The sequence below is a fragment of the Cryptomeria japonica genome, chromosome 1, assembly GCF_030272615.1.
Source record: "Cryptomeria japonica chromosome 1, Sugi_1.0, whole genome shotgun sequence".
NCBI classification, from domain to species: domain Eukaryota; kingdom Viridiplantae; phylum Streptophyta; class Pinopsida; order Cupressales; family Cupressaceae; genus Cryptomeria; species Cryptomeria japonica.
Window position 1 is genome coordinate 460,596,547 of NC_081405.1, and position 26,266 is coordinate 460,622,812.

The following is a 26,266-nucleotide window of genomic DNA, read 5'->3' on the forward strand; positions in this document are numbered from 1 at the left end:
ACTTCTCTGTTTCAGGCATCATCTTGCCTCCAAAATTTGATCAAAATTTACCTAGGCAAGAATACACAATTTCACCTTCAAAATGCTAACACTTAGACAAAATTTGGATTTTACCCCAAAAAACCCTGATTAGACCTAACCTAAGACCTATCTGTCTCTCCTGACAGACTTACCTTATTTCAATAATCTCAATCCTCGGGAGGACACTTAACAACCTTCAAAATTTGACTGGACTCAGCTTGAATAACATTCGAAAGAAACCCCTAAGGTTTAGCCCTAGCCCAGACAGACAACTCACTCACTCAAGACCCTAAAAGTAGAGAGAAGAACAGGCAAAACAAAAGCGAAAAAGAGGGGGTCCCCATTCTAATGGGGCGATGTGTGAAATGGTCACCAAACAGCAGGACCGTTATACTGATTTTTGGCAACAGTTCTATCCCTTTATTTGTAGTAGCCATTGCACATGTGGAGAAGAAGGTGGAGAAACTCTACAAGTTTGGCATGTGGGGTTTGGAATTATCATGTCTTGAGGAGACTTCTTCCAATGTTGTTATTCTATTCGAAGATAGGAATGAGACTTTAATTGTATATCCAAGGCACAAAAGGAATGATTTAGTGTCGTATGTGGCCGAGCAAGTAAAGCAATCAGGTTTGGGGTATAATTTAGATTTCTTTTTGTGTTCACATAACTTGCTGTTTGTGGTTTTGGTGTCACCTCTAGTGGAGATATTTTTTAGAGTATACTACATGGACTGGGTTGGAGTCATGGAGTATTTAATGACTATATTGTGCCAAGTACACTCTAGCATTGAAGGCTTCAAAGGCAGCGAAAAAAATGCTACAGTCAGCCCTAAACCTCTGATTTATGACAGCAGCACTATACCTCTCCATATTCATGGGTTAGCTGCCCGAACTCATGAAAAAATAAATAGTATTGCTTCTCCATTTGATGATGTACAAGAAGTGAGGGCTGGACATAAGGTTTTGGATAATGCTTCTTGTGAGAAGACTGAATTTGTTCACCTTGGGACAGCAGCATCAAATCAGACCCAAAGAATGACTGAGAGTTGGTTTGTGAAGTTTAGTGTTCCCTCATTGTTGGCTCAACAAACCAAGTGCCATTTTCGGTACATTCATGCTATTCACCACCCTATAGCTTATGATGAGCAAGGGATAACTAACACTGGAAATTTAGTAGTTGTTGATCATTTTCTTGATGGTGGTACTGATTTGTTTGATGACACTCATAGTGGACCACCCACTCAAGAGTTGCCCTTGATTGGTGTTACATGCTACCTTAAATCGTTTTTGAGGTTGCCACTGACCTCTTATGATCTAGCAGCTACTTATTTGTTAGCTGGAGACTTCATTTTCATTAAATTGTCATGGGTTAATGGCTGTCCTATTGAGAATTACCTTGCACTTCCTAATTTTTCATGGTCTACATCAGCTACTTAGTTGTTTGGAGGTGTGTGGAGGCACATCTATCAAATGGACATTGAGTATGAGGTAAATTCCTTTGGCTTGTTTGGGTATGTTGACACCCTTGGTATCATTCATATTGTTGGCCGAAGTCGTAACAACGATAATGGGAGACCTTGTGTATTGACTTATTGGCATGTGAGCATTCATCAAAGCTTTTTGCTGGTCTTCCTTCACGGATATGGTTATTTCACGATGATGTGGGTGATACAGGTTCTTTTTGGTTCTTGAACATCCATGAATACTTGATGAGTTTGTTTGTGACATGTCTCACCTAGTAGATGAATCCATATTAGAGGATGTAACTGTTCTATCACAAAGATTGGGGATGATTACCATAAAGATTCATGCATTTGGTTTGTATACCGTGGAGATTTTGTTGGTTCATGAGTTTAGGTGTGGAGACATTGCTACAATTTATGATCAGGAGGCACTAATGTGTGCATTGCAACGAGATTATGGTATTGAGGTGAGAGGTGAGCAGGTTGGTGTTGGTGTCTAGCCTTTGTCCGTGAGGTACTCCTTACTGTGAGAAGAGATGGCTGTTATACTGTTTGGTACATCGATCTCCTATTAGGTGGTTGGAGGGCAGCAACTGTTCGGGAGTCTGCAGGAGAGCGGGATTATCTTCTTGTGTTTGGAGAATATCATAGGGGTGATTTCCTATCATCCTATGTCACTAGAGACACCTTTTGCTCCTATACAGGTCTGTGGGCCAATCATGAGTTCATTGTTTTGTCTCATGACAACAACCTAGGAGGAGTTATTGGATAGTGTCTCGCATCCATTCCAAATATTCTTCACATCCATGGAGGACTATAGGATCTGGATGGTGGCTTGGTGTTGATGACACTTCGAGGTGCTTCTATCTCATGTATACTGGATATGGAGATATGATGGTTTGGCATTCAGGTGGTGAGTTATTTGGTAGTTCATTCCATTCAGGTCTAGTTGAGTTGCATCACTGCTCTTGACCCAACGATGATGGATTTTTTAGAGTAGCGTAGTAGAGATTAGTGCATGTTGAGTATAGTTGATTTCTAGTTGAGATGAGGGATGTTCATTTCATCTTGTTGTCATTGATGTCAAACTTATTGGTGGTCTGGTTGCTGGTGCTATTGGTCTGATTGTTGGTTGTTGATGTCTAGTTTGGTTGATGGTCCGACTATTGGTCCGGAAGTGACATGATGTAGAAGTGTATGGTCTAACAACATTCTGGTTTAAGTCTTTGATATTGATTGTATCTGGATGTTGGTCCGGATGTTTGCCGGTAAGTGATATGATGCCGAGTTGTATGCATATTATGTGCAAAATGATGAGTTGCTTTCAAGAACATGTGGATATGCTATTTTATATATGCAAACTCTGAAAGTCATACAAATAACACTGAGAAGGGGGGTGGGGGGGGGGGGTGAATTAGTGTTATAACTTTTTTAAAACTTTCAGCAAACTCAGAAATTATCAAACATAAAGATATGAAGATACCAGTACAACACAACAAGAACACAAAATATATCACATGGAAAACCCTTTCGGGTAAAAAAACCACGGTTCAAAGTTTCTTCTATTTCAAAAAAGGGCACCAACCCAGTGGGCTACAACCCAGATTACAAACTGAGCACCAACTCAGTGAAAATGAGACATCAATCTTAGATTAGCTAAAGTTCTTGAGACAGAGGCTTCAACCTCTGTGAGAGCTCCAACTCTCATAAACTGATGAATGCATGTAAGGAACAGATTTTGACCCACACTTGAAGGATAAGCACCAAATTCTTTTCAGATCTTCAAGAACAGTACTAATTTCCGAGAAACCATTCACCTCTATCAATAACAGCAAGCCCAGATAATGTGTAGTTGACACATCTGAATATTTTTTAATGCTCAGCTCACTGTTCAAAAGGACACACAAAATGAGTATAATATATATATCAACCCATGTCCGCTCTTCTGAAATTTGAAAACAACGCATTCTCAGAAGTTTATCCCCTCTGTTTATCTTCAGCACACCCAGAATCTCTGAAAAATCTCAGAACCCCTTCACCCTTCCAAGATGTGACTAACTGCAGTTACCTCCTCTCTCTACCAAAATGTGGAGAATAAAAATTTAAAACGGCAGCATCAGAGCACGATTTTAAAAAAATGGAAACAATGACTCCTGCAGAAATAAAAGAGGAAAAAGAAATGTATTCATCCACAGTTCCAAAAGACTCCTAAATCATTCACGCAGCCTCCACTTCTTTAAAAAAACGTCTCTTCAAAAATCAGATATCCTTTATGGCATGAATGTATGACTCTTGCACTTAACAACTTTGTGAGAGGAAGATGGCAAATAAATAGGGATGCTTGGAACTTGGCTTTTGACCAATTTCGGATCTTGGGGAATGTTTTACAAGTATACAAGTGGGAAGAACAAACGTGCAATAGGGTTTTTAAAACCCGAATGCAAGTATACTTGCAAAAAGGAGAATGAAGTAGTGAGTGAAAAATGAAATTTCGACATGTAGGAAATGGTGGGAATGGTATGTACGGATCATGGCAATGAATATGAGTGAAAATGAAAATGTTTTGGGAAGATCATCTTTATAAAAATGGGAAGAACTTTCAACTTGTAATCAAGTCCTAAAAATCCGATTTTGAAAGGATGAGCATTTTCCAACTTTGAAACTTGGAATTTCAACAAAAGATGGTTAAGATTTTTCAACCAAAGGGGTAGATCAACTATTTTCATCTCACTTGCAATCGGGTTTTTAAATCCCGAATGCAAGCAAAGAGGGAAAATGGGGAAAAACAATGCAATTTGCAAATTGCAAAATCTCACAAAACCGATTTTAGGCAAGAGCAAAACAAAACTAACGTATATACAAATTGATCAAGGAAACTAAAAAAAACTAAAACAAGAAAAGAAAGCCAGAACAAGGGAAGAAAGCATACCTTGATCAACAAAACAACCTCCCAAGAACAAGAAGCAATCCTTGAAAGAAGAGAAAGAATCTCTTAAATAGACAACAAAATAAACTCCAAACCTTAGCCACGTTTTTGAAAAAACGCCATATGTAAAAAAATGCTTATCAAATGCATGAAGAATCGGTCAAATATTGCATTCAATCTCCACGCCTAGGTACAGGATGCCAAAACGACTTTTAGGAGAATCAAGATTCGTGGCACTTCATGAAGAAAATCGTGACATTTCATGAAACATGTGTTTGCTGTTTGAAAGCCTTTGAACCAGCAAAAACGCCTTCCAAATGGCACAAAAAGAGTTTGAAGATGCATGAAAATAGCTAGCAAATCAAAACGCCTTCTTCCTTGAATTTCTCCACAAAAATCGTTGGAATCTTTGAACAAATCCAACTTCTATAGCTGGTTGGGTTTTTGGGGAAGGGCAACAAGTTTAAAATTGCAAAGAACATATGAAATCGGGCTTCGAAAACCCATTTGGAAGTTTAAAAATGTTCACTTTTCATGCATTAAGGCAAAATCGGGTTTGTGAGAGCAAACAACAAGTTTAAAATACATGTGAAAGGGAAATAAAACTCCCCTTACAAGTTTTAAACAACTCAACAAAAAACAAGTAAAGGGAAAATAAAATTTCTTTTACAAGTCACAAAAATAACTTGAAAATAAAACTTGTAATAGGGAAATAAAATCCTTATTACAACTTAAAGTGACTTTATAAAACTTGCAATGGAGGAGAAAAACCCCAACCATAACTTAAAATCACTTAAATGGAACTTTTTAAATGAATTACAAGTTTTGTTTTAACTTTATAATTTAAAGTTCACTTGTAATATGTTCAAAAAGTTCCTACAATGACTAAAAAGCCAAAAAACATCAAGGGGGAAATAAAAAGTAAGTTACAAGTTCTATTTTTTATAAAGTGCACTTGTAATTAACTTAAAATTTCCCTACAACACTAAAACAAAGGGAAAAATAAAACTTGCAATTCAAGGAAAATTTTCCACCTGCAGTCAAGGAGAAAAAACCTAAAATTGAAAGAAAAACAAAGCAAACGAGTTCGAAACATGGTTTGAGGATAGATCGAGGATTAGTCCAGTCTAGAGGTAGAGAAAAATTCTTCCTCGAGAAGTGTGCCTTAGAGTAAAATTTTCATTTTTTGACAAAAATTTCAATGTAAGAGTCCATATTTTTGAAAACAAAAATAAGGACAACACTTTTTTCCCATGCAATTCAACTCCCTCTTCTTGAAATGAAATTTCTCCATCCTTCATGCTTCGGTGGATGTCCTCACCTCCATGAAATCTCTTTTCAGCATAGGCAAGGAGGATAACTTCAAAGATTGTGGAGTTTTTTCTTTCTATACCTGCCAATAGTATTTGCTTCCAAATTTCTAAAGTCTTCTCAACAAACCCGCGAATATGCTGCAATCTTTGCATTTTCATGAAACCAAGTTTCTTCTACCAACCTGCGCTTTCTCCTTTGCTGCTCGCATTTCTCTCCTCCTCATGTCTTGGCTTTCTTTCCCATGCCATTTAACCCCTCACTGTTGTAATATTTGTCATTGATGTCAAAGTTGTTGAGTGTGCCAAGTTGCTGTTTGTGAATTTTGGTTGAGCTGCCTGTGTGCCTGGTTGAGCAGCTTGAGCTGCTTGGTTACGTGCTTGAGGTGTTTGTATGCTTGCTGGAGCTACTTGGTTGCTTGTCTACTAAAGTTGTGTGCCTTCTTGTCATCGTGTCAGCCACCACATCAGCTTTTATGCTGTGTTATTATTTGAATTTTCAAAGGGACGATTCTTCTAAAGTGGAGTTTGTTTGTTCTTTCAATTATAATTGAGTTTCTTTGAATTTATTGAAGTGCCGTGACTTTACTACTCTTATGTTCACTTCAAGGAATGACGTATCTGGAAACAATAATAGCACTATCGTTGTCAAAATCTATTTCCTTCCTACTTCCTATTTCCAACTCAATCTTTTAGATGCCTCTGTGTGTGGGGCAGCTGGAAGGTTGTGTAGATTTTTTTTTGGAGTATGTTGGCATAAAAGAATTAAAGCTATCGTATGAAGTCCCATCTTCTATCTATGGTACGTGGCAGCCAGGTTGTGCCACGTCTCTACACTTGCGTTTTGCTGTGTGAATTTATGAAGAGTGCGGAGTGGTGCAGACTGTATGGGAGTCGGTTTTTGTTTTTGTGAAGAGTGGCAGTGAATCTTAAAAAAAAAACGCATAAACAAAGTCGAAACACTTGGCTATCAAGAAAGATGAAATAGAGTTTCACAGGTCAACAATATAGTGGTGAGTATTGTGCTGGAGGGTGCTGTGGCAGTTTCAGGAGGTTTCTTTTCAAACAATCATGGCTTATTTTTGGTTTACATATGTGCTGTTGATAATATTGATGTAGGTTATTGTGTGAGCGTTTTTTTGAGGTGGAAAACATTTTTTTTTGGTGTTCAAAATTTTAAAAGAGCTGCTGTAAATTTTTGGAGGTGCTGAATCTTTTAGAAACAAGCATTTAGTGTGGCGCAGAAGTTATGTTTTCTTTTTGGGAGGTGTCGGGTTCAATTTTTGAGATCTGGTTTTATTGTTTTGCTGAATGTTTTGAGCTTTCTGAAAATATACAAAAAATGGATTTGTGTTAAGGAGTAAAATGAGTTATTGGTGCTTTTGAGGTTCGTGAACCTTTGCTGGAAGCGTGGTGTCACTGCTTTCGAATTGTTTTGGGCAGTAAATTCTTATTTTTAAGAATAATGTGGCCTACAGTATAGCTGAATGGAATTATTTTTAAATAGAAAATTTCTGAGTGCTTTATTGAAGAAAAGATTTGAAGGTTTGTTTTATTTTGGTATCGATTGCACATTACTGGGTGAAGAGGGTAATCTGTTGAAAGACTGAGAAGTGCTAAGAATGTTATAGAAGGCATGAACAGATTGAAGAAGTTTCTTTTTGGTCATATTAAGCAGTGAGTATATGAAGCAGTTCTTTGAACCAGGTATATTATTGCGGTTGAACATTTTATGGAAGAGAATTACAATGTTTGCATTGTAGATTCTGTTCTGAGAAGTTTTAATTGATTCTGTTATTCAAGAGTTGGAGCTCTTTACTGAAGTTGGTGCTTCAGCTGGTCTATGTTGGTGCTTGCTGTGAGTTGGTGCTCACATATGTAATCTGGGTTGCTGCCCAATCTCTTTTAATGAAAGCTTTGCATGCCGTGGATTTATACCCAAAAGGGTTTTCCATGAGAAGTCTTGTGTTCTTGTGTTATTATTCTTTCTGTGTATCTTTTGGTGTCATTCTGAAAAATTGTTTAAAATTTTGAAATACCGATTTACCCACCCCCCCCTCTCAGTATTTCCTGTGTGCTTCTCACTCACCTCCCCCCTTTCCACTTTCTGCACAAAAATGCCTCTTTAATGAGGTCATAGGTGAAATATTGAGGTCTCAATGTACCAAAATGACCCTTGACCTGCAATTTTGGGCTGGCTCATGCCCTGATAAAATGCACTCCCTTCCTCTCTTGCGTTTTCTTCCAAGAACAAGTCTAAATCTGCAATTTACAAGGTCGTGGGGTTTTAGGTTGCTTATGTGTTTATTTTTCCACCTGACCTAGGACCTTTTTGGTGGCTGGGAGACTGGGAATAGCCCCCCTTTTTTCCTTAACTCTTTTCTAACAACTGCAGGTTGTCTCTTCCATCCCCTTTTTTGTTTCAAAAGTATTTTTTATTTTTCTTTGTTTCATTCTTATTTATTATTTTTAAATCCTCGAGCAACAGGATGTGACATAAACCTATGTAGGCTAGAGGAGCAAAGGTTCTTGGCATAGAGGGAAACTGAAGTCATGCAGTGATAAAGAAAGCTTTGGCATGATAAGCATTCAGGGATAAAGAACCTGAAGCTTGATGCCTTAATATTATATTTTGAATCTGCTGCAAAATTAAGCCTAGAAACTACATGATGTTGTGGCTGAGACTGTTCAAAATATACAAAGCCTTGGACAACATGTATGATAGACTTGGAAACTTGGATGTGACAGTGTTCAAAGTTGCAACGAATGAGTTGAAATTGGAAATTTTACAAAGCATAGGCCCTAACTTCAATCAACATGCTCCACATCAAAGAATTTCCTGCAAGAAAAATTCAAAATGTGGCATAACTCCAAAGACTCTTTATTTGCTACTAAAAAAGGTATGCATGATGAAAAACAATAGTAAAGCTAAACATAATAATAAATTAAAAAATTTGGAGAAACTAAAGAAATAAAAGGTTGTTATGGTCAAAATTATTAGAAAAAGGTTCTTGGCACATGCATAATGCATGACACTCCAAAAGCAATTTGTGCATAAGAACTAAAAGTTCGGAAAATAGTGTAAAGGTTTGAAGCAAGTAGGCAGACTAGTCCAAGTGAATAAAAGTATCATTAAATCAGCGATAGTAGTTTGAGGTAAAAATGTAAAGACCAATACGCATTTATGCAAAATACAAATCAACTTGTAAGTACTAAAAAGATGAGGGTGATGTTGCTGCTCCAATTTGTATCTTGCAATTCTAGAGGATGCATGCCAAAGTATAAATTTGGGGAACTAAGGTGATAGGTCAGTTCAAATTGACAAGGTAAGACTTATGATCAAATTAAAGGCGATTATGGGTCAACTTGACAAGAGCAGAAAACTCTTCTTCACTTTTGGCTTTACTAGGCCAAGGGGTTATTCCTAAAGATCTCTATAAGACAACTAAACAGAAATGAAGAACAAATGGTCCCATAACTTCACCACACCCTATGCATAAGGATATCCCAAATATTTTGTTACTAAATACCCCATATGCTGTCTTAATGGTCTTGTAGATGAAAACTCTCTTGACAAAGTAAATTGCTCACATGCAATTAAATATGAAAAATTGATATATTTCTGCAAATTTGAAACTCTTCATTTTTTCATACTTCCTGTGTAACTTGAAAATCCAGAACATGCATCTCTCTTTGTAGATGCATGTGACAAAGGTAAGTATTACTGAGTTATGCAAATTAGTAGAATCTAACCTACACTAACTAAGCAAGGAACAAGAAGAGGATATTTAATAAAGAATATGATCATTTTATCAAAAAAAACCAATGAATTGCCCAACAAAGTCAAGATTTGAAGAATTGTGTACAAAGAACTAGCATTACATTTAAAATCACATCAGTCTATCTGCAATTTCATTTAGATATAGTCCAAAGGGTTAAGAAACTTCACACAACCTGACATTCTTTAACCATTTATAACTAATCAAAAAAATTCTATATGCTATTATTAAAATGGCTTCTCAAAGATTTTGAAAAGATTTTACAACTATTGCAATAGTTAATTAATCATTAGCAAATGTAACCCCACATATTTTCTATCCCCTAAAATTCTTAGCCACTTGTGGAGACATCCATATCATTGAGAGGATTTCCGCTTGTTAACATCTTCTTCAACTTCTACAAAACAATTAATGACACAGAGTTTAGATCAGATGTGCAACATTTGGTATTGGAGACTATACTAACTGGAGGATACAAATTTGGCCTAAGGCACAAATGTTGCAACAATCTAAAATTTGGCAAAGATCATTTGAGTTGCACCTGTAACTTATAAAAGATTTCAGATTTGCGAATATAAATCAGTTTTGCATGTGTAATTTAATAGCAATTTTTTTTGTTGAGAGATCTTTGGTCTGCAAGAATAGTAAACCAATGTAATGGGTATTTATCGACAAATATTTGGAATATCCTACTAAATTGTATGACTATTTGTTCTTCATTTCTGTTTTTTTATCTTGTAAAGATCTGTAAGAATACCCTCCTTAGCTTTGCAGAGCCAAAAGAGTAGAAGATTTGTTTGTTCTTTTCAGCTGGTCCACAATTGCTTGCAGTTGGATCATGAGTTTTGCCATGTTAGTCTAAGTTGATGTTAGGATTCTACTTCAAAGTGCATTCTCTAAAATTGTAGGATAAAATTTGGAGCACCACTAGGCTGTAGATGAAACAGCTAAGGGCATGAAACCCGAAGGTGTCGAAAGAATTATCTAGCATACTGTTGTTCAAAAAGGTTGTATGTTAGACCTGCAAGAATGAGGGTGAAGGTTGAAAAAACCTAAAAGCATGAAATTCAAATATTCAACTAGAATTATCCACCATACTTACGTAAAACAAATTTGTTCATTAGACTCACAACAATAGGGCAATATGAATTTTCATGGCTCGACCTTAGTAATCCTCTAAGAGCCTTGTACATTAGCTAACCATTGAGATGGTTGATGATAGCAACCCATTGGTAGGATCACACAAGCTTGTGATAGAGCCATACAGGTCGTATCTTGTAAGAAGAGTTGTAAAATGGTCATAAGATTTGAGGAATTTGAACAAGTGACATAATTCAAGGTAGTAGAAACTAAGTTATTAGTTAGACAATTTTCAAATTCATCTTTGAGTGACAAGGATTTATAGTCACATCTTTTGCTAAAAGAGGTGCCAAAAAAATTGCCAATGAATTTTAGCTTGAAACCTGACCATTGTCAAGTGGTTATCAATTGTACTACATAATTCTTGACTTGGAGTTGAGAGCTATGGTACATAACACCATCCCAACATGGTATAGATTGCCAAAATGTTTGGAAGCTAAAATGACCACCAACAAAGAAGAGGATATTGAGGAATCAAAGTTTTGCTATCAAAAGACATGCCAAGTCACATAGAACAAGTTACCACTTTTCCAGTACAAAAGTTCACCTCTTTATGATGAGTTTGCACTTCTATGACAAATTCATTATTGGAGACACATGCTCACCAGTTCTACAACCCATTCTAACCTAGTTCTACTAAAAGATATAACTTTTGCATATGGACTCAAAATGAGGTGCCACTTTTTAGAAATTGCACAACTTTTTGAAAAGAAATCAAATATGTAATAACATACAATTTTTCATTCCATCTCAAAAACCATACTCAAAAAGTTGTCACCTCCACCAAAAAATATTCCAAGATGTCCCATATCATCCCCAAACCTTTTCAAGCTTCAAAGAAGTAGGATACTATCTAGAATAATACCATAGAGTACAAAATTGGATCCCTTTACATATCATATATGGTAGGAACATGCATAGGATGCACAAGCCACATTGAGTCCAAACAAGGTGGGTGATTTGAGAAGGCAAAATAGACCAAGGATTCAAAGGCCTTATATGGGCCCAATGATGGCAATGTAAATGAAGACCTAGAGAATAAATAGAACAATTGTGTAGATAGTGAAGAATTCAAGGATGAGGATTATTCTCACATCTATATCCCTTGGCCCAACAAGATCCGTGCCTATGATGCCTTCCATTATTTCATTTGCTAGGTAATACTACTTGGCCATGTTTTACTTGAGGTAGCTGAACAACTACATAGGATTGACTTTTTTGAGTGGTACTAGGGTAGAGAGACTTGTCGCTGATAATGAGACAAATTTTAATTTGCTACTCAGGAGAAAGGGAATTTTTTCTAGTAATTTATGATAGTTAGACTATAGAACTAGTTGGAAACTTAAGGTTGGGACTTGTTGTGAGGTATTCACACATTGCCCCATTGCAAATGGGGACCCCTACTTTTCGCTTTTTAGGATTAGCCTTTTCTAATCAGTCCTAGGTTGTCTTAGGGTCTTTGCTATTAATCTTTGCATTGAAGGGATAGAATTTCTTGAGTAGCCAGAGAATTCATCAATTCAAGTGGAAAGGGATTTGAATGAGGAGTCTTCCCTAGGGTCACTTTTGAAGATTAATTTGACATGGACATTGAAGTGACTCAAGAATTGGAAGTTTGGATGAATGAAGTATAGGCAATGGGAGAGATTGAACGAAGTGTCTACATAGGGTCATGTCCCTTGCTGGAGCAAACTTGCCTTAAGATCCGTCCTTTGCCTCAGGATTAGAGCGAAATTCTTTCAACAAGTCATGTACCTTACCAATGTCATTGAGTGAATTTTCCATCTAATTCATGTCCTTGCCAAGGTCTTAGGGCGAGAATTTCACTAAGGTGATGTCCTCATCAAGGTCCTAGAGCGAAACATCCAAGTCTTGTCGTTGCTCAGGCCTTGGAGCGAGCTTTTGTTTTAGGTCTTGTCCTTCCGAAGGTCATAGAGAGAATTTCCTATATAGGTGTTCTTAAGGGGTCCGAATTGATGATGCTTTCATATGGAGAAGTTGGAAAACCTTAGATGATGCGAGAGGAAGTGGTGAGATTCATGTCCTTGTAAAAGTCATAAGGTGAACTGCCAAATCTTGTTATATAGGCCCTGACCTTAAAAAGGTCATAGAGTGAGTTTCATCTATCATGCCTTGTCCTTACCAAGGACGGTGAGCGAAATTCTCACATCTTGACTTTGTCCTTACCAAGGACGATGAGGGAGCTGCACTTTAAGTCTTGTCCTTACCATGGTCATAGAGCAAATTCATCTTTTAGGTTCTATCCTTCCAAAGGACATGGAGCGATTTGCATGCCTTGTCTTTGCTGATGGTAAAGTGAACTTGAGTATGAGTCTAAGAGTGAACTTGGTTTACGATCATGCCTTGTCCTCACCATGGTCATAGAGCGAACTTGAGTTTGTCCTTAGGAAGGTCTTAGAGCAAAAATGCATTATAGGTCCTGTCCTTGGAAATGACATTGGGTGAAATCAATTGCTTAGCTCGTCCTTGCTGATGGTCCAGAGCGATTTCATGCCTTCTCCTTGCTGATCATAGAGCAAACTATACTTAAGTCCTATCCTCATCAAGGACACAAAGCGAAAATTTTATATAGGGCCTCCCCTTAGAGTGAAGCACTTGTTTTGACCTTGGCCACCCAAAAGACATTAAGCGAAGTGATGAGAAAGCGTACCTTGCAAAGGCCGGCCAGCGAAAATTTAATATAGGTCCTGTCCTTAGGACGGTCAGGGAGTGAAAATTTCATATGAGTCTTGTCCTTAGGAAAGACGACGAGCGAATTTCATTTTAGGACCTGTCCTTGGGAAGGACAGAGAGAGAAATTGATCATTATAGGTCCTGTCCTTAGCAAGGACATAGGGCGAAGTCACTACACCAAGCAAATTACGTGTACCTTGCATGAGATCCAAAGCGAAATTCAACGAGGCAAGTATTTTGGCATCTAAACAAATTCAAAATTTCAAATTGCTGATCCCAAAAGACACACTTCTACCCTAGGTCGCATATATATGAGAACTTGAAAGATCATTTTAACATCAAGTTAAAGCACAATCCCTCTCTATAAGCAGCAGATCACCGAATCACTCCAGCAAGACAGCAAATTTCTCCAACTAGACATCAGATTTTGTCAGCACATAAGCGAATTTCATCAAAATATAAGTGAACTGTTCCAGTACAAGGGCGAAATCAGACTTTGAAGGTGCAGACCTGATGATCAATGAAGATAGATTTCATCATTAGACAGCCCAGATTCACCCTTAGACATTAAGTTTACCTCTTAGACAGTGAATTCAGTTATTAAAAGGAGCAATCTCCCCTATAGAAATACATATAAGACCTGCACATATAGAATAAGAAATCAAGTCAAAGTGGGAGTGTATAAAGGCTATATATCATGTGAGATTGATGCCCATTTGTTTATTTTGTAGGAAGCAAGGAAAGAGATCAAAAGGACCAGGTTGGAGGAAGATGGTAACAAGGATCTCAAGGAGAAAATTTCAACACCAAGGACTAGATACAAGAAAAATGCCTTCAAAAAGCTTCATCATGCAAATACAAGAACATCAAGGGGAGAATATCTCAAGATAGTCAAAGATTCTCACCACACCCTGGAGGCATGAAGAAGATTGGAGTAAGGATCTAAAGGAAGAGATCATGCAATCACTACAAGGCAAGCAAGCAAGGATGGAAGAAGGACCCAACTACATCAATAATTCTCATCATCATCATCATATTAAGCAACTGAATAATGTTAGTATCAAGAGATATCTCTCAACATCCCTTCATGATGATGAATCAACTCAAGTCTACAAAGTGCAAGATTTAGGTGGCATCCCAGTCATCCCCTCCACCAATCAGAGAAGTTCCACATCAGCATGTCTAGATGCAATGTACCTGACTCACCAGTGATGGCACAAACTCTGAGGCACCTACCCCCGATATCTATTGGTCCACACTTTCTTAATGTAATTATTTCATTGGCCAAATTGAGTTTGTTGTAACAAACCCTAATTAGGGTTTTTATCATAAAATCTTGGCCATTGATGGAGAATCAATCTTGGCCGTTCATTGTTAATGAGCTCTCTATATAAAGCTCAAGCTCTTCATTTGTAAAGGTTAATAGTGAATAGAGAACTAGATAGTTAGTGAATACAATAGCATAGAATAGAAATTAGATTAGGAGAAGGCAAAGATTGTTGCCAAACCTTGTTGTAAAGAACAATTGATTTCATTGGAGTTATGATGAATTTGATTTGTTATTTCAATAACTTGCATGGTCTTTGCTTTCATGTTTAGTAGATTGAGTGGAGGATATTTTGAATGTATATGTGTGGGGTCTGTTTTGTCCATACCACTAGCCTCTTGCTGATTGTAAGTGTGCCTTGTGTGGTCAACTGGATTGATATGAGTCTGACTTCAAATCGTTCTACACTCATTGCTTATGCATTAACTTGAATGGTGATCAATGTTGAAGGTAATGATTTGAACATCTTTGAAACGTCCTTAGAAGATTGCACTGAGCTTGTGTCAAATTGTTCAGTTTGATGGTGAGACCTTGCCTAGTAGGATTCCAGCTAATCATTCAACTATCTTCTTACATTCTAGGTCTTAGAATAGACTCTCTCAACCCTTTCCTTTTGCCATTTTTTAAACTCAAGCTAGTTTAGGATCAAAAGCATCACCATATTGTAATATCAGATTATCAAGTTCCAACAAATCAAGCATTCAGGCATTTGAATGCAAGTCCCCTTGTGATTCCAGCATAATCACATCAACCAACAAAGCTTATCCACACGTAGTGACCCTACATTCATGAACCTTGGAGTCTTCTCAAGTGATCCTTAAGCTAATCTTCAGCATTTGAAAGATTTTGTTCAAGAGAGGATAAGATACTTTTTGGTATTTTATTTTGTGTTCGCATGTGCATAAAAGCACATCAACAGGACCAAGCATTAGAGGTTCCACTATACTTGCACCAATTCAGCTATTTGTCTATGCTTGTGACTATGTGTTAACTCCACTTTTTTAGAGATGAATTTTAGAGATTATTTTTTATGGACCATAATGCAAAAGAAAAATTTATAATAATGATGAATTTAGAGTTGCACATGTTATTCTAGATGGATGGTTGGAAAACAAGAGAGTAACCCATGGTCAACAAAGAGATTAAGAAAGGAAATGAACAACTCTTGCTAGAAAAATAAAATTAACAACAATGAACACCTTTGTTGGTTAGACGACAATGGTTAGGGGACGAACTCCAACAAGTACAAACAAGGAATGTTGAAGGTAGTTACTTTTTGGAGGCTAAGATAACAACCTTTAAGCTGTAGTAGAAACAACTACAATTGTATTAGGGGCAAATGTTGGTGGAGTGGCACTCTAATGATGTTAACAACAATTTCCTTGAAAATTAGGAGCTGGCTTGAAAGTTGACATATGTGTGCAAGGAAGAGGATTTGGACAGGAAACAAAATGAAGTGGTGAGCCTACAATTAGAGTTGAAGCAATCCAAGGCCTTGGTAGAACGTTCACTCATGGCAACAACTAAGTTGACTATTCATCCCTTGCTTCTCGGACCACTTTGCTACTTGTGATCCACCTCTATAGCTTGCTAAGGGAAATAGACCCCTCATGCTAACAACTTCTTGAGTGTCGGCAAGGATGCTAGTTTGTTTTATGGGGAGTAGATATAGGTGGCCAAATTGTTCTTACAAATTTACTTTGTAGTAGACAATTTTTTTGTATTAAGTTATCTATCATAATAAATAAAATAAGCTTTGTTAGGAAAATGCTATGTTTCCATGGTGATGTTTATATATGGATTATTATTAATTTAATTTGTGTTGGTTAGTGATATGGTTGAGGATTCTTGTCTCAACCTATGGTCATGACTTTGACATTATTAGGAAGCTCTCATTTGCATTCTCCTACATGTTTGTCTATTGTTTGTTATACCTTGTTTGCTTATAAATATAATCATTTTTTTTGGATATCTTGTTGCTTTACATTTTTTTTTGTTGCATATTATTTATGGTTCTTAGATTTATTTCTTGTTAGGCAACCTTAGGCCAATTTCATAAGGATATTTTATAGTGGTTTTTGCAAGAAAAGGATCATGAAAGAACATTTCAAGGACAACCATGATTCTATCACAATACATGACTACAATTTTGGCACTTAGATTTTAAGCCAATAGAGCATATGTAGTTGAAGGCATTGGTTTGGATCTGTTTGTATACTCTGAAGTCTCACCTAGAAACTTAAGATGGATTATATTTTGAACTTTGAAGTATAGGCAATTTTGTTGGTCATTTTATTCGAGCCTTAATGTAATTGTAAGTCAAATAGTAAAATTGAAATCTCTACGAATCTAGTATCATATTGTTTGCTTCTAAAAAGTAGATAAACACATTACAATTTGGAAAGATTAAGTGGACACAACCAATTGATCATGTGTGTGGTCCTTTCAATGTTGGGAATGCCATGGATATGTTCACCTATTTCTTAATTGCTCAACTAACCTCAAAATGTAGGAATTCTAGTTGATACTAGAAAAGTAGAAGATACACTAGTAGGAGGGGAAAAAATTCAAGTGGAAATTTGTGGTAGAATGCAAAGGAAAAAAATAGAAAGAAAAGAAAAGGCAGTTCAATAAAAATAAACTTTTCAAGGAAAATAGCAAGTTAAAGAACAAAGTAGCTAGCAAAAGGAAAATAGACAAGGGATGGGAACACAAAAATGGGAGAAGATATAATGGATTAATATAGGGCATTGGTAAAGGAAGTGTTTTAGGTCATTGCTAGGGGAGGGACAAATCCCCTCAAATGGAAGAAAGTCCTAGGCCTTGGCCAATCCCTTATTGCCTTGATCTTTTACTCATCCATGCTAACCCCTTGGGCACTAATCTCATGCTCTTAATACAATATTTCCATCAAACGAAACTCACATTTGGATGCTTTGGCATAGAATAAATGTTTCTCAAGTATACCAAGCACCTCATTTATGTGCTTCTAGTGATCCTCCCATGTCTTATTGTAAATCAAGGTATCATCAAAGAAAACCAACATGAATTTCCTCAATTGGAAAAACAAATACCTAATTCATATGGTTGGGAGGTGGCTGATGCATTAGTCAACCTAAATGGTATGGGCAAGAACTCATAATGCCCATAGTGCAACCTAGAAGTTATTTTGTGCAAATCTGCATCTCTAAGCTTTATTTAATGATAGCATGACCACAGATCAATCTTGGAGAAGTACACTACACCAGGAAGCTCATCTATCAACTTGTTGATCTTTGGTATGGGGTAGTGATTTTTTATTGTTTTTTTGTTGAGAGCCCTATAATCAATGCACATCCTCAAAGTACCATCATTTTCCTGATCAACACCATGGAAGAAGCAAATGGGATATAGCTAGGATATATGTGTCCCATGTCTAATAACTCTTTAATTGCCTTCATCATCTCCCCCTTGTACCTTCTAAGATGACAATAAGGTGTAGTGATGATGGGTTTTTCTCCTTCCTCTAGCACAAGCACTTGTTGAAAGCCCTTATTTGGTGGTAATCCTAGAGGAATTTTGTTGAACACCTTGCTATGTTTATCTAGAATAGATTGTATGTCAACATGATAAGAATGAAATATCCCCTGCAGTTGATAAACTGAATATGCAATCTATATAATTTATGTGTTATGCTGTATGACTGTCTCAAAGTTTTCAGACTTATTTAGGAGATATCAACCACAAATTCTCATCAATGAATGACTTATAAACAACTTTTTAATGATAGCATGATTCCCTATGATGACTGTCTCAAAGTTTTCAGACTTGTTTAGGAGATATCAACCACAAATTCTCATCAATGAATGACTTATAAACAACTTCTTAATGATAGCATGATTCCCTATGATGAATGTGCAACTAGTTTATAATGTCATCACACCAATTTGGATACATAATCATAGACCCACAGCTGGCTGTAATTTCATCAAACAATTGGCATGAAACCTTTGGACAATATACAATTAAGATGCAACCTTATTACTCCTTTAATTCAAGAGACAATGGTCAAATAAGCTCTTACAATATCCACCACTAATGAAAACACTTAGCAATTATTTACTCAGAAAATCTGAGGTCACATGACAGCCATGGACATTAAAATCTATCTGAAAGTACAAAGAAATGATGCCCAAAAGAACCTGATAGGAATCACCTAGCTTGGCAATTGAAGAAGCAAGCAATATCACAAATTTTGGAGCCTCCAATGAGCAAAATCAGCCCTCTCTCTAAATCACCCCTGCTGCTGTCATAAGATCTGATATTTAATTAAATTCCTTCTCCAAACTCTCCTCTCTACTCCTGAAAGGAATCGCTTACCACCAACAAGCAAATCGCTATTCCCAAATACCAAGTTCGATGCTTATCCAAAGAGCAGACAGCAAAATCGTATTAATGGTGGTTGCAGTCCATTTTGTTTCAGACCTGTTAATATACCTGCAACTTCACTTATCCCCTTTTAAATGCCTTCTATAATGTATCGCCTTATGCTTCCAAGGCTAGCACTGACCTCAAGTGAAGGACTTAGAGCTTCAGCTAAGTGGTAATGGCAAAATCGTGGGTATGAAGGATGGAACCCGAATTGTCTCAGATCTGCAACACAACCAATTATCTCCCAATTTTCACATTCAATGGGTCTTCAAATGAAATGGCCTATCTTCTCCAATAAGAACCGATGCACCAATATGCCAAATATGGATGGTCTGAAAATACCATGAAATGTCTACCATGAGATGCACAATGAACTCTTGAAGTATCAGCTCCTCAATGCAACCCCTCGAGAGATCTTTCACTCCCTCAGTTATGCTATCAATGGGAGTTTTTGTTCCCAAGACAATATTCTGTAGAAACCCCTTGGTTCCACAAAACCCAATCAATATAAAAATCAATTTTCCAAGCTGCCTTGTAGCTCAACTAGATCTCCCTTTATACTTTTTCAGTCCATCTCTAGAAGCTTCTAGTAAGTGACTTTATAATTAAGTCACTTTATTAAATTAATTAAATATCAATTCATCTTTTAATATTTTAATCTATTTGATAACTTTATAAATAATTAACTTAATATTATTAATTAAATAATTAATCAAACTATCCATAAGAAATATCAATAATTTGGACAACTTAACTAATTAGATTAATTAATTATTCTTACTCCAAAAATGGGGACAATACAAAGAATTCCCATCCTTGGATGTGCTCATATCAATAATCAAGCACTTCCTGCCCAAACCTTTTGGTCTATACAAAAATTACTCTCCATCCTCATGGTTGAAACCATCATTATACCCCCATTGAAAAGGCCACAAAGAACTACCTCCTCCCCATTTGCTTTGAATCTCAACTGCAAAGTTTGATAATTCTATGAGTATTCACCAAGTGAGTGCAACCATTGCACTCTCAATGCCAATTCCATCTCACCAATGCCAATCACATAGAAGTCATCTTCCATCTTGTGCCCTCCTAGAGTCAACTCCAACTGTTGTTTCCTTTGGTTGCATGGAATATTTAACCCATTAACCACTATAAAATTAAACTCCTCAAAATATTTTGTTCTCAAACCCATCTTAACCACTAATCCCTTATCAATGAAGTTGTGGGGCACCACTATCAAGCAAAACTGTCGCCGTACAGCCCTACAAGACTAACTCTAAGAGGATGATATCTAGGTGCTCTTGAAAGTGCTGCAAGTGTACCACCAAAATTCTCTTGTTGATTGTAATTCTTCACATCATCAACAACAACTTCGGATTTAGATTCTCTAGCCTTAGAATTCTCATGGAAAACCACCTCAATGTAGTGTATCTGTCCTTTTGCCAAACATATGACCTGGTTGCCATGGCTCTCCTAAGTTAAGCACAATTTTTTTCCTTCAAAGTTCGTTCTTGTATTCCTCAATTTCGTTTGGTTTTGGGGGGCCTTAGGTTGAGAGAAACTCTTATGAGGAGGCTTGTTATGCTGAATCGGTGGTGCATTCTCAGAGTAAAATTTGTTTTTGGTCATTGAATCCTCCAAATTTAGGGGCTCCTCCTGATAGTCTCATGCAAGGGGTTTGAATCAAATGCCCTTAACAAACCCTTAAGTGGTTGGGATAGACCCTCTACAAAAAGAACTACGAGTCTCCACTTTGGTACATCTAAAACCATCACTAATAGCCTCTAAAATTCCGCTACATAGTGCTCAATTGTGCTAGCTCCTTGAAGTGAATCTCCAGATCCTTTCTATCAATTCTCTCCATCAATCTTTGGCTAAACTCCTCTAGGGTAGTGATTGAGCCATGTCTTTGGATCACCATGCCATGGTACTACCACACGTGAGCCACACCTTCTAGGTGAAGTGTTGCAAACTTGATTTCTTCCTCCTTATACATGGGCTCAAGGAGTAATAGGTATCTGTGACCCCATTGAATCCATCATAGTTGGGTGTAGTGATCTTTCCCAATGATTGTTGTATATCTCTTCTTGTCTGATCTTGATATCTTCTTTCCCATCTGTGATCATTTCTTGATTTCATATCGTAATACTCTATGAACAACATGTCTCAGTAGATGGTTAGGTTTTTGGGCACTATATATAGTGTGATATGTTTCCATATCATCCTCAAGTCTTGGTGGAGCTTGCTGCTCTTCCTCGAATGGATCCTATTCTTCTCTTTGCAAAAATTTGGCTTTGAATGTTTTAGTTGGTGGATTTCTTGAAACCCCATCACTGGTATACATGACAAAGCTACATCCTAGATGAATAATATGACATCAATAAAAGCTTGACACTTATTCTTGGTCAAATGAATGAAATTACAAATGCAAAAGAACTAACTTGAACAACATTTTCTGTAGCATAAGGGTAGCATCCACTATCCTCTTTCAAATGTATTTGCTTAACGCATTTATTTATGGGTTACAAATGGTCAAATCTTTGAGATTTTGAAATAACCTTTTCTAAGTTGAAGAAAAGCTTTTCTGTGGTTTCGTCATCTTTTATGCACCTATGTGGAACTTTGACATAACCATGGTAGAACTATTCAATATCCTCTCCAAGGCATCTTCATTAACTTAACCATTTTTGTTTGCTAGGCAGAATGTTTCAAGAACTTTGCCACTTTTTTGAATGCTAAGCAGCGCTTTGGGGTAATGATGCTAGGCTAAATTTTATGGTGGCTGAGAGGTAGAAAACTCAAGTGTCTTGGCCAATGTGAATGTGTGTCCAGGTGAAGTTTCAGTGGCTGTGGCAGGCAGAAAACTTTAAGTACTTTGCCACGTTTTGCTTGCTCAGAATTTCGACATGATCTTGCTACAAAAATTGCATCTGCTGTTAAATTTTTTTATTTTTTTTTCTGCTGATCTAGAAGTCTTTTTTTCTACTTTTCTGCTCTTAAACATAAAATGAGGAAAGAATGATCAACATTTTGGCTAACTATGCTTAAAATGACCCATATCGAATGCAGGTTGGCCCTGAACATGAAAAATTTGTTTTTCTCTTGAAATGTTTTTCTCTGTGTAACAAGGGGTAAAGAGGGTAGTTCTGAGGTTGATTCTCATGAAACTCTCAGCCAAGGAGCCAATAAAAATAACCCAAATCAGCAAGAAAATAATGCTGTTTTAGACGAGGCAAAGGAAACACTGAAATGGTGGTATGACACTATTGGTGATTGGTTATATGAGAGTCTTGATATGAGGGCAGAAGTAAGACCAAAAAGAGGTATGCCATTTGATACGATGAATTATGCTATGATTGCTAATCCTCAAAACTCATTTGAGCTTAATATTGAGGTATATAAAGAAGCCACAGGTAGACCAGAATGGAAAATGACTATACAAGCTGAATATTGAATTGTCTTGAAATTATATACAGAAGCTGAAGATACACATGACAGCAGCAAAGAGGGTGCTAAGAGATATGAAGGGATCATTAGTTGTTGGCATTCTATATACTAAAATTAAGAAGGTTTGGCTGTGTATATTCAAGCATGGATTGAGCAGAATTTGTGGATGATTGGAAATCTACATCAGATTATGTATTCACTCTTTGAATAAGAACAATTTCTTTAAACCAACAGGACGCAACATGTTTCACTTTCCTTTACAACAGTAGAATACAAACCAACAGTAAAAGGATCATGTTAAGTTGTTTGGCTTAGAAGAATGCTGGCAGATTTACAAGTTCATCAGAGTACTCCACAATACTTTTCTGCAATAATCAGGGAGTTCTCAAGTTGGCAAAGAATTGCATCTTTCATGAGTGAACAAAACATGTAAATGTACCTCATCACTTTATTCAACAACTCGTAGAAGATGGAGAAGTTGATTGTCCAACACAAGATTAGATTGTATACATTTTCACCAAGCTCCTTTGCTCAATTGAATTTTTAAAATTTAGATATAAATTTGGTTTAGTTTCTAGAATGACTGTTAAAGGAAGATGTTAGCATTTTTAACCCAGACTTCTAATGGATAGGCTTGGTAATAAAGTCAATTTATGATTGTGTTAGATAATTTAAACATGACTTAGTGTTCACTTATGTAATTTTAGGTAGAGTTCATGTTGTAGCTTTCCCAAAAAGTGATCATTGCTCTCTCAATAATACATACAAGAAGTATTGCTCTTGTGTTCTTGCTTGGTTTCTTTGTATGCATTGGTTTTTGTAATAACAACATCCCTCTACAAGAACATTACAAGAGAAGATATTTGTAGGCCTTGAAATTATATTACAAGCTGATGACAACAAAAATACTAATTTGTTGTTTAGAAACCTTTGCTAATATTATTTTCACAAGAAAGATAAAAATTCAGAGAATCAAATAACAAATCCCATTCAGTTGAGGACATCAGAAAGAAACCTTTGAATTGTTTACATGAACATATCGAGATTAGAAAGTATAATTTAAATGAATTGATTCTTCTTCCAAAGTGTTTGATAACAAAGTACACTTTCAGAGTGTAAAATCAAAAAACCACCCTGTAGAATTCCTCTACTAGTATAATGTCAATTATGCTATTCGACCTAATATGTAGGCAGTTCTTTGTAGTAAATCTTCACTTAAAGTAAGAAGCAAATAGTTTTTAATAGTGCAATACTGTCAGAAGCTACAATATAAAACATATTTTTTTCTTAGGTTTTTATTTAAAATTTTTTTAAGGAAAACCATGCCTTTATTCATTTACTGAATTGTGAGATTGTAACAGAGTTGTTCCTGATTATTTAACTTTTGAAATTGTAGGAAATTGGTTTCATTTAGATGGAAGGCCTCCTCTTGCTTATGCAATAACAGAGATTCTTGAAGCAGATGACTTGAAACCTTCCGATCCAAATGGTATACAAGTACAAAAGTTTAGTCAATTCATTGAAAATAATTGCCATTTAAATTTCTGTTGATATTTTCATTTTAAATATCTATGATACAATGGAACTGGTTGAAACAAATTTGACGTTTTCCCAGAATAGATTATTCAATTTCTATTGCAAATTATGTAGGTTTGGCTGATCCATTTGTCAGAGGCTGCCTTGGAACATACCGGTTCAAAACAAAGATACAAAAGAAAACTTTGAATCCAAAATGGCAGGAGGTATTCAAGATTCCCATTTTAAGCTGGGAACTACCAAATAAACTAGTCTTAAATGTTCGTGACAAGGATTACTTTCTTGATGATGATCTTGGGTCTGCTTCTTACCTTTTTCTTACCTTTGTCCATCTTTAGTTTGTATTAAGTTTCATCTTTTCATCCCTTCCCAATGATTCTTATCACTTATTATCTTTACCCTTCTACTGTAGTGAGTGCACAATTTCTCTGAATGATTTGAGAGGAGGCCAGAGGCACGACAAGTGGTTACCTCTTGAAAATGTGAAAATCGGGAGGTTGCATCTTGCTATCACAATATCAGAGATGGATATTGCTTGCAAGATGGAGGCAAGTACAATTCTTTGTGATCACTTTTCAATATATTATGCAATAAATTGCTTATTGGTTTTTTAAAACAAAAACATTTTGAGCAGGATGATGGACAGATCTCTGGTGATCACCCCACTTTGCAGCAACAAGATATGAATTTGAAAACTGATGTATCTGCAAGTGAGAGTTCTAGTATTCATTCTCAATTGAATGCAAGTGCCCCAGTGGCAGATGAGATTGAATCAATCAATCTTCAAGGTAGCACTGACAGCCCTATATGGATTCACCACACTGCTGGTGCCAGTAATATGTCCAAAACTTGGGATTCTAGGAAAGGTAAGTTGAGCTTCAGAAGTGCCATAAAAAGTAAACAGGGTTCTGGCCTTAAGGATAGCCCTGTGGCTACCAAATCCCACCCATCACCTGATGAGTCTGAAGAAAGCAGTAGTGGAGATGAAGAATCTGACACCGGAAAAGGACATAGGAGGAGGAAATTGGGGAAGCAATTACATCGTCTGCGTACTATATTCAAGAAAGATAAGGGACATGAGAAGTCTAATGAGGATAGCAGTGGAGTGGATACATTACATTCAGAGAAAGTTGTAGTTGGTGGTGATAAAGAAAGTGGAGTGAAACTTGTAATAGAAGATGTTCCTGAAAATCTTGTGGGTGATATTACTGGTTGTAGTCATCAGTCAGAAAACTTAAATGGTAATGAATACGGCAACTTTGCTGGTCAAAAAACAGATGGGGAAAGTCATAAAACATCGTGACAGAGATGGTAATGATAGTGCCAGTGACTCTTCCAGTTTTATGGACTATAATAGCAAGGATGATGATTTTGATAAAAATCTGTAGCTGATTGTAAATGTAAGCAAGAATGTCAAGGCACTTGTCGTATTTCAATATCCGAAGGCATTCAAAACAACAGTAATTCTACTGGTTCAAGCTAGTGTACTGTTAAGTATTCTGATACAATTGTCCAATCTTACAAGCGTTGGATGCCAATTCATTATAGACCCCTGCACTCTCATTGCTCTCAAAATCAGGTCATTGATCAAATAATCTTTGTTCTTATCGACTTCAAGAATTGTTGGTGTAGAACATCTGAAAGCAGCCATTGCTTATGTTGATTAAACAGTTATTTATCTTTATTGTACAGTTAATAAAGGTTGATTCATAAGTCACTGTGGTTTTCTCCCATCCACATGATTACACATAAAGTGCTACTAATACTTATTGCCTTGAGGGATGCTTTGTGCACTGTAATTTTTCTATCCACAAAGGAAATCGTTCTTGTTTTTGTAATGCAATTATAGCTTATCTGTGCTTAGATTAGAATATTAATTAAATCGGTCATGTGTTTGTATTCCTTCAAAATCTGTTTTGAGCTCTGAAAACTGGTCCATATTAAACTGCACAAGGAACATGATCATCGATGCCAATAAATTCACTGGCAAGAAGATATTATATTTTTATGAGCTGGAGATGGCAAGTTATTTAACATTAATTTTCTAGTATTGCTGCAATAGTCTAGGGGTCCAATCCATTGGAAATCTATTTAAACAATAAAGTTGAAAGTGATTCCTATTTTCTGATTTAGCTATGATCAAACTCAGAATATTTAAGTTGTGATCTCTATATTTACCTAGGCAAAAGAGAGTGGAATGCATAATGCAATTT

The 26,266-nt window shown here is 36.5% G+C and overlaps 1 protein-coding gene across 1 annotated transcript in view; it reads left to right on the plus strand.

Annotated features, from left to right (window-relative positions):
• Positions 1–25,891, plus strand: part of LOC131064277 (C2 domain-containing protein At1g53590) — a 126,487-nt gene extending 100,596 nt beyond the window's left edge. Inside the window, exons 9-12 of the mRNA XM_057998373.2 lie at positions 23,914–24,006; positions 24,168–24,351; positions 24,466–24,601; positions 24,688–25,891. Of these exons, the coding sequence (XP_057854356.2) occupies positions 23,914–24,006; positions 24,168–24,351; positions 24,466–24,601; positions 24,688–25,356 (1,082 nt within the window). The 3' untranslated portion in view covers positions 25,357–25,891. The remainder of the gene's footprint in view (positions 1–23,913; positions 24,007–24,167; positions 24,352–24,465; positions 24,602–24,687) is intronic.
• The last annotated feature ends 375 nt before the right edge of the window (positions 25,892–26,266 follow it).